The sequence below is a fragment of the Tamandua tetradactyla genome, chromosome 14 (genome assembly GCF_023851605.1).
Source record: "Tamandua tetradactyla isolate mTamTet1 chromosome 14, mTamTet1.pri, whole genome shotgun sequence".
Taxonomy (NCBI): Eukaryota; Metazoa; Chordata; class Mammalia; order Pilosa; family Myrmecophagidae; genus Tamandua; species Tamandua tetradactyla.
This window is the reverse complement of record NC_135340.1, coordinates 21,480,747-21,496,039: the sequence shown is the minus strand read 5'-3', so window position 1 is coordinate 21,496,039 and position 15,293 is coordinate 21,480,747. Positions and strand designations below refer to the sequence as shown.

The 15,293-nt window shown below is 37.9% G+C and overlaps 1 protein-coding gene across 11 annotated transcripts in view; it reads left to right on the top strand.

Moving 5' to 3' along the window:
- The window catches only part of AKAP6 (A-kinase anchoring protein 6), a 661,506-nt gene that overhangs the window by 453,167 nt on the left and 193,046 nt on the right, over positions 1-15,293 (top strand). For 10 of the 11 annotated variants that reach the window (XR_013162220.1, XM_077126982.1, XM_077126983.1 and 7 more), the window contains 2 exons: positions 3,237-3,333; positions 4,509-4,675. Coding sequence is in view for 10 of the 11 variants with exons in the window: in XM_077126982.1 (XP_076983097.1) it covers positions 3,237-3,333; positions 4,509-4,675 (264 nt within the window). In the remaining variant the exon portion in view is untranslated. The remainder of the gene's footprint in view (positions 1-3,236; positions 3,334-4,508; positions 4,676-15,293) is intronic. The other variant, XM_077126989.1, reaches the window with a different exon arrangement.

The window sequence follows — 15,293 nt, the reverse complement described above, 5'->3', positions numbered from 1 at the left end:
CCCTTGTTTCATTTCATGTCCACGTGACCTCCATCCTCCCACCAAACTGGGCTTCTCAGAGGAGTAAATATGGAATGGGCTTAGATATTTTATTTTATCTGCATTGTAAGATCTGATCATGACCAAAGTATAATCGGGGGCATACCAGAATTTGGATCCTGCCAGGGCATACTATGCCCAGGTCTATACAAGAGGGTGATGCTATAGGTTGCAGTAATGAAAATACCCATTGTTGAACCTCTGAGAGTATCATCTTTGATACCCCAGTCCTTTGTCTTAGTCGCTGTATTTTCCATTTCATTAGTTATTCTCTTCCAGCCACTCAGTTATGTGCTGCTTTAAAGACACCAAAAAAGATCTGATGTCCTGCAGGACCCAGGTCACTCATATTGATGGGATTTCACATAATCAGTGACATAGGACCATGGTACTTGCCTCTGGCAATCTTCTTGCCATAAATTCAATCTCCAAAGATGTTCCGCATTTTCATATTGTGCTATGGATGTTGCAGAGAGACTGTGTAGCATAAGGCATTGCTGAGGAAACATGTTACTAAGCCAAGGGTGAAAGATGCATCCAAGTCAAGTTCAGAAAAAAGAGAAGAAAACCCTCTCACCTAAGCTTTCTTCCCTCAGAGAGGAGTTAGGAGCAGCATGGGGAGAGCTTATTGCAGATTCCTTTAGCAGTCAGAAATTTCATTGACAATTTTGTTAATGTGTCTGCCTGGCTGCCTTCTCAAAGGGCTGTTGTGAATCCCTTAGTTGATGTTATTAACGGTTAATGGGTGCACCTGAAAATCAAGCAATATTGTGCCTTTTGGGTAATAGCTATGTTAAAAGGTTCTTTTCTACAGTATCAAGCTTATCAGCTTATCTTTTTCTTAATAATGAGTACCTCATCTTTTCCAATTTCCTAATCAAATGCTTCCATATCATCTTGAGGCAGAGCCAGACCCAGCTGCATCTATTCTATACTCTTGGCTTCAATTATGTGAATTACTCAAACCTGCTCACAGGTCCTTAGGTTCTCTTTTGCTCTGAGACACAGGCCTGAGGCACCTCTTCGGAAGCCCATGATTACCAACCATTCAGCACAAGTCTGTTTTAAGTAAACAGTGAATCAAAGAGCACTAGGCTAAATATACAGTTATGAAGAAATTTCTAGAATAGGTTTCTTCCTAAATTTTGGTACTCTTAGGTTGATCTCGGGTGTTTCTCTTTTTCCTGTCCCTTCTCCTTGAAGCACAAACATATCTCATTCTGCATGACATTGCTTCAGAGTCAAGGATTTCCAACATAGCGGCAAAAAGTAAAGGTAGCCCTGTGTTAGCTGTAAAATAATAAGCCTTTACTTTTTCATAGATATGATATTGTTTGGATTGGCCAGAGGCATTGGACTACTCCGACATTGTCTTATATTATTTTATTCAACCAAACATCTGTAGCTGACAGAGGATAACATAAGAACTGGTGAACAATCCTTGAGGAGACCTAATATTAACTCTTTCGGTCATATTTGACTGAAATTTTTATCTTATGCCGCTAGTCAAATGAAATGACTCATCATTTTATAGTAAAACTTTTCCAGTCAAAATTCTTATCTTCGTACTTCAAGACCCGCTCCCAGCTCCTTCATTTTCAGCTTCTTTTGATCGTTCTGCTTCTGTCTTCAAAGCTTTAAAAAGACCCCTTTTTTCCATTAAGAAAAGATCTCAGACTAACCACTGAATAACCAAACTGTAATTCATGTCTGGTGACATGTGCAGTTTTCCTTTGATGCCTGAAGCCATGCTTTATACCCCTAATTGCTGTTACCCACCCGTGTTCATAACAGGCGCAGCACATTGTTTCTAAATGAATGAATTCATGAATGAGTGAATGAATGAATGAATGAATACTTGATTCATAAATCTGCATTTGTGGTTGGTTAATCTCCTTCATTCAAACTATGTTTTAGCTGGGACTCTATTTTGGTAAAATATTTCTAATAACAACTACAAGGCAATGCGTACCGTTATTGCTCAATGAATGTTTAGTAAGAGCAACATATGTTCTGTATTTTGGAATGTTATTGTGAAGAAGCCAGATTTTGACATATAGCATTTCAGTTCCCTGTTTGTTCTAACTGGTCAAGCCAAAAAATAAGTTTTCACCCTGAGCATTTACCATAGATTCAACAAGTTGATTACAATGATTAATCCACATTGGAACTCCTGAGGTTGGAAGGACTTATAACATTCTAGGAATGAACAATCTTTAAAAAAACATCTTTGTTTCTTGAAATATTTAAATGCAAGTCTTCCTATTCAGAGAGTGCTATTGATCTAGTTCAACAGATGTCCACTATTCAGCAAACATTTATCGAGCTCCTATGTGACATGAGTTGGAGATAAATGTGAAACCGGCAATTATTTCAAATTGCTTCTAATCTGGTAGCCGAGTATAGGAATAAATCTGAACACAATATAAATCCTGCACTAGAAGCAGGTATAAGAAACAGAGGTAGTAGAGAGGAGGGAGTAATTAATTCTATGTAAAGAATGAGGGAAGGCATCCTGAAAGAAGTGGCTCTGAGTTGGATTTCAACCATGAGGACTGTTCCTGTCTTTTGGATGCCTGTCAGGAATGGAAAATGCTCCTGTTATGCTTGAAGTATTAATTTATAAAGCAGTGTCACCTTGTAAGGAACAAACCTTAAAAAATCAAAGATTTGAAAAGCATTTGACTCCTCAATATAGTATCCAAATCCACTTCAGTATTATATGGTTTGTGAGATACCTGAAAAACGGAGCTGAGTCAAACCCTCTGATATTAATGGATTTATATATGTGCACATAAGACTAATATATTTTATGCTGCCAATTTTTTTTGGTTTCATAAATAGGGCTATCACTAACATTAAAAAACTGAGGAAAAAAGCTCACGTGCTAGTAGAAATTCAGTGTATTTTATAGAATACTGCTCTTTTTGATATAGCCTATGGGATGTGACTTTCCATAAAATCCTAATGAATGTCTAGATTTATCAGCTGTTTCCAAGCAGATGCACTCTGCTGATCTAATGGAAGTATTTTTAGCCCAGATTCCAAATATCAATAGCTTTCAGTATTGCAAATTAGTTTGTCTATTGGGTAAATTCGACTGTGTGATTCTTGATAAAAAGTAGCAAGCAATTTTGTATGTGTGTGTTAAGGTTAACTGCCTCACCAGGGTTTGATGCTCATGCTTTTCCTTGCAGAGTTTTAAGTTGAACGTAGACAGTCACTGTGCTCTCAAGGAAGCTGTGGAGGAGGAAGGACACCAACTTCTTGAGCTTATTACATCTCACAAAGCAGGTAAATCCTCCTGAAATATTGCAAGTCTTTATGTCTCCAGTCTATTAAGAATGAAGAAGCATTGCTGTAAATTACTGCATATATTCACTTCCTTATGTATTATTAATATTTACATTATCAGATTGACCTTCAAGATTTATAAATGTTTCATATACTGCATACAATGCTGTGATACTTATAAAGATGAAATACTGCCTCCAAATGGTCTGTGCATTTTATTTTGGGTTTGCTGTTCACCTGAGTTTCAATTGAAATCACATTTTTAAAAACTCCGCATTGACATGCTTTCTGATGTAGGTGCTCTGGAAATAACATTAAGATAATGAATGAGAATTGTGCATATAGTCATACATGCATATGCATTAGGGTGCTTATAGATATCATTACAGATAGACGGCAGGCAATCTAGAGATATCTGATTATTCCCCTGCCAATTCACACTCATGAACATTTTGCATATTCTCTGCTGGTCATTGCATTAGCAGAGTTTTGGACCTTAAACCAATTCTTACCCGAGTATTAGTGTATTTATGGGAAACAGATTATAAATAAAAAACAGTTTTGTCATTTGATTATACTTATCCTAGTGGTAAAAGAGCTTAAGACAGGATGAATTACATTTTGGCTCTTGCTTTGAGCTTACTACAGCTAAATAGGAAAAGAGCAGCATTAATCGGATGTGCTAATACCAAAGACTGCTGTCTTTATTCTGGTCCATTACTGTATTTCTCATTGAATTAAATTTACTTCTCATCTATTACTGTATTTCTCATCAAATTGACTTTACCTATATCCATACATCTTTCTGATCATTATGAAGTCTGCACACAGATATACATGAAGGCCTTTTATTTGCAACATGAAGTTATAGTGTTAATAATGTATACATTATGATTTTGTTCCATATGCAGTTTTTTTCAGTCAATACATTGAGTCTAAGTCAGTTCACAAACTTTTGCATAAATGTAATTTTCCTGTTTTTCTGTGCTTACATCTTATGTCAAATAGAGAATTCCAGTCGCTATTCTGAGTGACAAATGCTAATATGGTAGGTAATGGTGATGGTAGTTTAACAATATATGTATTGTTTAAAATGCCCACCTAACTTAATGAGAAGTAATAAAGTATAAAATTGCAGTCAGGTCCCCAACTTGTGTTTCCCTCTCTTTTCGGAGAAGGACTAAAGGACATGCTGCGGATGATTGCAAGTCAGTGGAAGGAGCTGCAGAGGCAAATCAAACGGCAACACAGCTGGATTCTCAGGGCTCTGGATACCATCAAAGCCGAGATACTGGCTACTGATGTATCTACAGAGAATGAGGAAGGGACTGGAAGCCCCAAGGTAAGTAGCTTGAAGTTTGCCTTATTTCCTCTTCTTTTGAACTAGGCACCACTGAAGGTTTTTTCCACCCCTAAGGCTTTTTGTTTCTACTGGGTAAACTTATATATATATACAAAATGAAATGGCTTAGTTTAAAACAACAATAATAATGAAAAAGCCTATACCTTTCAAGTTTTCCAGGAAGACGCCTTTTGATGAAAGGTGGCAGGCAAGGAGGGGGACAGTACTTTAGGGGTGGGAGAAAGGGGGCCATAAAACATTTAGTAAACAAAACATAAAGCATCTTTAACATGAATAATCAGAATGGTTTTAAATTGTTTTGTTGCAACTATAAATCACTATAATCAGTGCAATCACTCAGCTCTGACATCCATTAGCCGCTTGGTTACAGCAAATTAACAAAGAAGAGAGAAAGTGATTCATTATCTCATTCCTGTTAATGACTATCAGATGCATTGCCTAATTAGGGGATGGTCATTGTAGTGGGAAGAAGGTCATATGCTTTGCTACAAATCTTTTTGCTCTGAGTGTAAGTTCTCCATAATGGTGCATGCACCAAATACAACAAGTATTTTAGAAATGAGTATTGACATGCTTTGGTTATCCATTTTAGATGTACAAAATAACCAATGAAGCATATGTAATTGAACTTTAAAAGAGTCACTCAATGAAAAGTTCTAAAGGTATCTTTGGACTCACAATGTGGAAAATAATTTTATTAATTTCATATGACGTCTCCGTTGTTTTGAATCTGTGATTTTGTGAGAGTAAATGCAGAAAACTAGCCCTACAATAGACTCAGCTTCCAAACATATTGTCACATGGAGAAATCAGATAATAGAGTTCATGGTTTCTGTTCCTGGCACCGACAAAGTAATTAAATCACCATCAGATCACATTTATTCAGCATCCATGTGGATTGGCATTGTGTGAAATATGTACAAAGAAAGATAAACAAACACTTGGGCTTTTTAGATTCATATTCTTAAATGCAGACAAAGGAGAAACCCAACCAGCCCCGCCACAGTGAGACCCACACATCCAGTGGAAAGCGCACGTGTTCCATAGCTTTGGAACCTCAACAGCAACGTTTAACTTGTTTGTTGGAAACGGAGGATAGTGTTATGATCTCACTTCCACTTAAAGAAAGCTCCACGGAGAAGGTCACATTTAAAGAAATATTTGAAGAAGGAAAGAGAGGTGGTTTGACACATGAGCACATATTTTAAGAAGTGACGTAATAAAAGGATCAAAGCTGGAACTAATGGGGAATGAAGAGTGTACAAAGCAGACTTCTCACAGAAGAAGAGGAATGATTTTAAGGATCAGGCAGTGAGGAGACAATGATTGACCTAATGCTTAGGCTGTGGGGACCATGAGAAAGGACACAACTAAACACCCCTCTCTGATATTTAATAAAAATATATTGAGTGGCCACATTCTGAAAGCTATCCTGTTTGGGGCACATTCTACATGCCAGGCACTGTTCTAAAGCCCTTAAGTGCATTCACTCATTTAAAATTCTCACCACAAATGTAAAAGGCAGTGCTGTTACTGTCCCTAATACAGAAAACAGAGGCACAGAGAAGTTAAGTAACTTGTCTAAGGTAACACAGCTACTACATAGGAGAGCCGGGATTTGAATCTGAGCCTTCAGCTCAGGTTCATCACCACCTATAACACTGCCTCTCACCTATACTGCTTAGGGTCAGGTATGGCGTCAGGTATTAGAGATGAAGATTAGCCTCAGGGCTTGTGTCATGGAGTTTGTGGTGAAGTAGGGGAAGACAAACTTTAGTAATCATGCATTTACAGGCTGTGGTGTGCTGTAAAGGAAGAGAAAAGGGTGTGCTAGGCAAACTGATGTAGGCGCAGGGCATCAGGGAGGGCCTCATGAGGAAGCGGCATCCTGTGAGAGGGCAGGCGGAGTTGGAGGGAGAGAGGGAGGAGAGGTGGGGGGTGGGGGCAGGCAGGCTTCATCCACAAGGGGAGATTTTGGAGTAAGCAGGGAAGTGACATCATTGATTGGCAGTATAAAAACCTGTTTTGGGCTGTTGTGTGGAGCAAGGGTTGGTGGGGTGGGGACGTGTTCCAGAGTGGAGCTGTAGAGATGGCACAGTCATCTAAGTTAATGAAAGACCTACCTCAGAAGTGATAACTCTGTTCACCAGACCCACTTTGAATTTGACACTTTTAAATCTGCTCATTTTGTAGGAAATTATTAAGATGGAGTGAAGAATAATAATCCAAATGGCCAAAAGAACAGAGAGGGACAAAGAGGGGAATGTTTTATGCAAGGAGAGGTAATGTCAGTGGTCTTTAAATACAGGACCATGTATCTGCCCAGGCCCCACCTCAGATGGGATCAGAACCTCCTGGGTGGGGCCCAGAATCTGTATTCCAGCAGACTCCCAAAGAGCTGCCCCTGCAGGCACCGAGAAGGCCCTTTTCGTATGGGGCTGCACGGCCCTCACGCAACGTGAACGAGAGTATGTCTGTCTCATTGCTATTTATAATAGCAAACAAGTGGTGTCAACAGAAATCATTAAAACAGGGACATTTAATTAAATCATGCTGTATCTTATCTTAACAGAAGGTGCCGCAGCACTTAAAAATGTTTTAGAAGAGTATTTTAAAGCAATGGAAGAGACCTATGATTTGCAAAGATGTATTTTTAAAGCCAAATCTCTACAATGAGCAAGAATTTTTATTATAATCAGAAAACTAAAAAATATATTTATACATGTAAGTTACAAGAATTAAGGTGATTTAAAAGGAAGAAGAGATGACTTTGAGCAGAGGGGAAAAGAGGTCACATTGATCTGAGGGGACTTGATATATGAATTTAGGTATCAAGAGAAAAAGTAAATACATCTGGTTCTTAGTGACTTGGATGCCTTACACAGGAAAGAAAACAACAAACTCTATTAGAATCATTCCAAAGCTGAAAATATCTTCCCTGAGTCCCATCAGTTTACAAAGAATAACATATTCGCTTTTCTTTTTAATGGTATTTCTATTCCAAAGCATTTTCACGTTAGAGTATGTGTGCAGCACAGTACATCTAAAAGCGGCTATGGGGAGAGGCTTTCGTAGGTATCTCCAGATGCAGAACCTGAAGGAATCACAGAAAGTTTGAGCCCTTGACGAAGCAGAGCCAGCAGAATCCCTGGCCTTCTGCTCCCCAATTAGTTCTCTCTTTTCCAGTCTGGGCTGAGTTTTTGCTGCACTCATCCATAGTTGAAGATGAACGTGAAATCAATTTTAAAACAAATTCTATTTCTAAATTGAAACTAAGGAAACTATGGAGAAATCAGAATGATCATTTTTTCTATTTGTTTAGTAAATGTTTATAGAATGACTTCCCTAGATCCTAGAGCAGGCAAAGAGAATAATGAGGCTCCGTCAGTCACTGAAGCCAGACTGCCTGAGTTCAACTCCTGCCACTTAGGACCTGTGTGTTAACTTCTTTGTGCCTCACGTTGCTCATTTGTAAAATGGAGGCAACAATAGTATCTACTTTGAGGGGTTGTGATGCAGATTAAAATGAGTTGATATATATTTGTAGTGCTTAGAACAGTGCCTGCCATATAGTAAGTTCTTGATAAGTGTAGGTATACAATTCTCTATACTCTAGTCAGGGAGACTATACTTTAACAAATAACTATAAACTGGTCTGATAAATACTCTAAAGATGGATGGGTGCAGAGTGCTATGTGTGTGCAGAGAAGGAAATAACTAACTCTACCTGGGGGTATGAAGGGAGGATTTATAGGGAAGGTGATGTTTTAAATGCGAGCTGGGAAGGATTTTTCCAGGATGAAAATATTGGGTATAAAGGCCTGGAGTGGCTGGAGCCCAGGACCCTGTTATAGAGGAGGGTTGGACCAGCTTGCCACAATTGGCCATGACGCTCACAATGTGACATAAAAGCACCCTTAATGATCAATGATTTGAGCAATAATTCCTCATATATCTCTAGTTGACGTAACTCAAGCCACAGTGAGTCCTATACAGGACATATCTATTATATACTATTTAAACAGTAATTTTCCTGCCATATTGCACTAAATAGAGCAAACTTAAATAGGTTACCCTGAAGTTCTCTAAGACTAAAAGCTGGATTTGACATGTCAGTGTTCTTTCCATGATGTGACCTTGCATAGGTCATGTACAAATTATGCCATAAAGTTGCATCTTCAAGCACAGCAGTTATGATCATCTATTTTATCTTGGACCTAAAAGAGGAATTAAAATGAAAACATAATAAAAAAATGACTCCAGAATTCATCTTAGGTTTACTTCAGAAGCTACTAGGAACTTGAGAAGCATAATAGAAAATCTAAGGAATATATCTAGGGGGTATTTTTCTTTTTACCTTGTTTGAGAGACTGCAGAAAAGGACTTGGTCTTAGAAATCTTGTAAAGAAGTAGAATAGGAGGAAATTCAAAGACTCTGGGAAACTTCTCCCCCAGGACTCAGCAGCATACCTTATTTGTTGTATTTCAGTTTTTAAAAAAGTATTTTCTCAGTACTGTGTGATTTTTTATATATGGAGATAGAGAATGGAATTTACCAGTTCTAGAAATAGAGCTTCATCACTTACATTCAAGCATTGAAATTATGCTTGTAATTATCTATTTTATTTTCCAGATACATTGGTGAAAGTTTATCACCTTAAACTAGGTATTCAGTATGTTAGATTTTTGAATGGTGTATAGCTGGAGGGATTTCAAAACACATTGAATATCCAATGACTAATAAATGTTGCATTCTTTTTTTGACCTTTCAAGGCAAAATAAATAAATAAATCCTGAAAGCAAGAATACATTCTTAAATTTTGCACATTATCTCCTTTAAAATTATCCTCCACTTCTTTTCTTTTCACCTATAGAGTACACCATTGTCACAAATGTTTTAGAATCAAGGCCAGGATTTCCGCATATGACATATCAAACTTTGAATTACAGAAAGCATGCAACAGCGATTCCTTTGTCCTTTTTAAAGAAACAAAAAGTTTCCAGAACAAAGAATATTCGAAGATTTTATTGTGAATTCAAAAAACTTTACAGCTGCTAGAAGAGTGACCTAGCCTGGGTCCCAGCCAACATCTTCATTTCCTTAGTGAAAGGAGACAGAGGGTTAGCTGCTTTGAACTCTAGAATTGTGCTTATTTTATCTGCCTTCTTTGAGGTTCTCAGATTGAAGTCATCATCCCTTTGGAAATAGTTATGAGACTATGAAGGTCATCAATGTTATCTGTTCAACAATAGCAGGAGAGCCAGCTTAGGGACATTTCTTAAGTCTGTTTGCTCAGCCCTACAAATGATGGTTTAGATCTGTGCTGAGAAAGGAGATACTTGTAGCTTTTGACTTGAAGATATTGCTGCCCTCCTGCCTTTCCTCTAGAAATCAAGAGAGGGCAAAGGCCAGTATTAACAATCTTGTTTGTTTGCCAGAAGCTCATGTCTTAACCCAGTATCTATGCTAATGAATTATGGAGAACGTTCTTTAACAGAAGGGGTCTGAAGGAGACAATTTGAGTAGCACCTTTATATGATTTTGGCGGTATTTTTAAACTCATGGTACCTCTTGGGTAGTGGTGAAGCTGGATATTATTATCCTGTAAGAGAATTTGGTCCTGAATTCTTCTAAAACATAGTAAGACAAATTGTTGTCTCTGCATTCTTTTCTTTTCCCACTTGGAAGCTTATGTAGTGAGTAGGCTCCTTAAACACAAGATAAGAAACAACATTAAGTTAATGAATGAGAACTGCGTATTTATATGTTGCTAGTCCCACATACATTGGTACACACATATATAAAACACCACTTGAGACATTTTATTGTACTCCTCACACAAAAAAAGAACACAGGGATATGTCGTCAAAGAAGCAGAAACGATATAGTAAGATTAAACTGTGCCTGAAGTCATAGAAAGAGAACAGGCAAAGGCCCAGCCATTATTTATTGAGCGTGACAGAGCTCTGCCCAGTGCTGGGCCAGACATAAGGTAAGGTATGCTTTCCTGCTCAGAGGCCTTATCATTTCAGTGTAATCAACCAGTGTAACAACTTGTCTCATGTAGATTGGGCTATCTTAGATCTAGAATAATACATCACCTAAGATTCAGATCATCTTAATTAGGATGTTGGCAGATTGAAATGGAATGGGGTTCTTGATACAAGCAGATGAGAAGTAAATGCATTTCCAATTCTTCCTCTTCAGAATTCTTCCCAAAACCTAGGACGTGAACCAGTTCCTTTCCTGCTGAACTATATAAACATAGTCCTGATTTAAATGTTGTAGTACTTAGGGGGAGCTCTTTCTTCTACTGTAGATTCTTCAGTAGTCCTTTTTTTGTTTGTTTGTTATCAGAAGAGCAACTTTTCTTCAAAAGTATTTTTGAAAGCCAGAATCAAAAGCAAGTTACTTCTGTGAAGATCAGTTGTGGTTACTATATTTGTCAGAGAACTGAATGAAAAATATTTGTTCTAATCTCTTTGTGGTACTTTAAATTTTGCGTATTTTCAGATGTGTGGATGGATCCAAGATGAGAATTTTAAATAATACTTTGCATTATTCTAAAGATGTGCCTGGAAAAATCATTGAAAAAATGAAAATATATAATAGGTCAAAGGACAGCTAGTGCTCAACCCTATCTTGATATAGACCACAGTTTATATTGATTTTGCAAACCATATTTCCATTGCTGATGGCCTTAAGGATGGAAAACATTTGATTCAGCAAGAGTCTGGGGTGAAATTTATTAGCATCTCTCATCAACACAGGGAAATGTCATTGACCTGAGTAGGTAGTTTATTTTTCTCCTGTTTAGTCCAAGGATACCTAATCTCTGAATCTGCAATATGTAGGGTTGCAAAGAGGCATGGCTTGTGTACAAACTTATATTCAGTGGAAAACAGCCCTCATTTATTAGCAGAAATCACATTTTGTAACTCTCCTTGATCTATTTTAAAGAAAACGCATAGTAAACACTTTTGAGGGGTTTTTAGATATGTAGTAGGGGTAAACTTTTTTTTTAATATTAAGCACAAATAGGAAGGCAAGATACAGATCTGTGCCTAAAAGAACAGTTTAAAATTAATAAGTTAATTCTTTGAAAGTGTGAAACAGTTACCTCAGTGTGTTATTTACACTTTTTCCTGGAATGTGTTGTTTCTGGCAGGGCAGCGGGCTTAGCCACGGTGACCCCAGCTAAAGCGATTGCTGTACCCTGGCCCTGTGGTTATTGAGTTGCACAGGACATCTTATAGAAAGTCAGCTTTCAAATATACACACAGGACAGAACACCCTGACTACTCCAAATGCTTATTTAATTGTTCTCACACCCAGAGTATCCTGCCTATCCAATGAAGTCAAAAGGCACTGAGATGTCCATATTCTGTTTTTTTTTTCTTTTCAAAATTCAGCTGGAATATAGCCATTTATGTAGTTTTGATGATGCCAGGAGAAAATGATATGTTTTTTTCAAGGTACTGCAATGCTCTTTGCTACCAGGACTTGGGGTACATTCCCAGACTTACCTCCCACTGTGCCTAAATGTAGGTTAATGTTTCTCAGAGGTATTAACTAGATCAGGTATCCTGCCAGACCCATGTCCAGGGACCATCTCACTGCACCTTCCAGGCCCTTTTACACTGCGTTGGGGCAGTAGCTTCTCATCATTGTACTCATTTGGGCTGCAGAGGCCAACACTTGTCTAGCACTGCCTCCTGCACGTCAAGCAAGGCTATGGACCTGGCTGAGTGAGTAGGGACGAGGCAAAAAGGAAGCCAAAGGAATGGAAGACAGGCTGAGACAAAGAGGGGAAAAAATGAAAAGAGAGAGGAGAAACCGGAGAAAGAGGAAAAGAAGGACGTATATGCCCAGTGGAATGTAGTAGAAGCCAAACACCCTGGCCTTAGGTGCCATTCAGTGGCATTGGTTCACAGGCTGCCCAGGTCTGTTTCATGGGCTTTTATGTTTTCACAGGGGCACTCTCTCTGCCTCTTATTCTTTCCTTTCTTTAGCTCTGGAAAACAAAGCCAGGAAAGCTTTCTTTACTTTTGACATTGTAGATATTATCATGTAAACATGATATATGTATATGTGCGTGCATAATACACTCAATTAACAGAGATAGCATCTGTGCTAACCTGGGAGGTGTCATTCACTCCTCCCAACAACACCAGTAGCCTTAACTCCTGTTATTATTTTCACTTTACTAATGAAGAAACTTAGGCTCCAAACATATACTAGATTACCACCATTACTGAGACACTGTTCTTACAAGCGTTCTGTGACAGCGTAGACTCTCCAAACTCCCTTAACTCCATCTGCTTATTCTGTGTCACTTTCATTTTATAAAGCTTCTAGTTTATTCATCATCTTCTAAATGCCTTTTGCCCTTCCTTTTCTCTTTGCTTTTGCTTATGGCTATTGCTATTGCTTTTGCTTATAACACACTAGGCTCTGGAACCTCCAAAGGCTCAACTATTGGGAAAAATTCCAACACGTTAAGCTGGGTGGCATTATCCTATAACAATTGATATCACTGATATAGTTGAGCCTGTTTAGAATAAGGATCATGAGTTTACACTGTACTGTTATCAGTTTATTTTCAGTTAGAAAAGAAATAAAAGCTTTGAAGAAGAGGGACTGACAAGGAAAAAAGAGCTGAGACAAAGAGTTGTGTTTCAAAATTCCTCGTAATTCAAAATGCATGGCCCTCAAGTTATGTACAAACTTCAGAAGGTTCAACTAAGTAGTGGACATTCAAATATGTGAACGAAACTTAACTAATTCCCTTTTCGTCACAACTATCCAAAGATTACCACAAAATATTACTGGTTTTACTGTTTTCAGCCAGAAAACATTTTCTCTATGTATACTGCTGATATTCATCCTTAAAGTCAATGAACGTTGAGCATGTAACTACATTGCAGTGATACAGCTCTGGACGGGACACTCTCCTAGCTCACTGCCCAGTAGTGGGAATGATATGCACATATGTAGTTCTAAATTAAGGCAGACTGTGTGATAAATATATAAGGAACAAAATAGAGGAAAACTTGGGGATGGGATATGATTTCAGTCTGATGGGCTCTAAGAAGCGTTTTTTTCTTCCTAAGAGAAGATGGATTTTGAGGGGGCTTCTGATATTCATGTAAATCATCAGTATTAGACAGAGAGAGTATTACAGGCAGAGGAAACAGTGTAGTCAAAGCTATGGAAAAGGGAAAATATAAGACGCCTAGATAATGGTGACAGTGAATAGTTTGGCTTTTTTGAGCATAGAGTGTCCATATGTTTATGGGAAGGGATGAGTACCTGATGGAAGATATAGCCTGAAAATGTCTGGACTATATACTGGAAACTTTGAAGACCAGGCTGAAGAGTTTGTGTTTTAATAATGTGCTGTGAGAGTTCTCATTTGTGGATTTAGCCATAGAAAACAGATGGCAATGGTAGGATGAGAGAGGAAGTGAGGAAAGTCAAGAAAATGATTTAGGAAACTAATACAGTAGCTAAAGGGAGTTGAAGTAAAGCAGTAGCTATGATAATATAGGTGAAAAACTAGGAGCAATATTATGTAAAAAGAAATAATAGGGTTTGGTACGTTGGAGATGGAGAGCTGAAGGAAGAGTTAATGAAGACTCAAAGGAATTGAGCATGAGCAGTTAGGAGAACTTTGATAAGGATCAATTTTGAAAGGGAGGATAATGAACTCTCTTTAGTACAGGGATCTCAATGCGCAATTAATAAGAATATCTGGGAGTACAACCCAAGCATCTATATATTCTTTTAAGTTCTCCAAGTGATTCACAAGTGCAGCCAAAGTTGAAAACATGATTTTAGGAATACGAAAAAATCATGTGTGTGGCCATGTACAGCACTCAGTTGAAAATGCAAACTTGACTTGAAGTAGAGATCAGTGCTAGGGATGTAGCTTCTGCAGTCATAAAATAGAAATAATAGCAGTAGCTGTGGAAGATGATATTGACAAATAAGAGACTGTTGTGTAAGAATAAAATCGAGGTGTGATAAAACCTTTATTAATGTCTTAGGTAAAGGGCAAGCTTAGGAAGGGAATTGAAAGAGAGATAGGAGGAACAGCCATACTAAGGATTAAAACCAGTATAAGCATGTTATGGGAACCAAAAATATCTAGGAAGAAATGGACAACAGTTAGGACTGAGGAGATGATATTGGACTTCATGATTAAGAGATCATTAGTAACATATGAAAACAGTGTAGTCAAAGCTATGGAAAAGGGAAAATGTAAGAGACACCTAGATAATGGTGACAGTGAATAGTTTGGCTTTTTTTGAGCCAAACATGCTTTCTGGAGCATGTTGGTGGTATGGGACTTAGGTTATAGAGTACAAGGTTTTAAAAAGTGACTAAACAGTGTATTGAGCACATTTGTTTACTTCCATGTTTTTTTTTTTTCAGAAAACTCACAAATAATATTGTAGACTGCTTAAAAGAAAAAGGCATAGACCCGTAAGGACAAAGACAATGGGAAGGAGAAGAGAAAACATTAGTTTTAGTTTGCTAGGCTGCTGAAAGCAGATATCATGAAATGGATTGGCTTAACAATGGGGATTTATT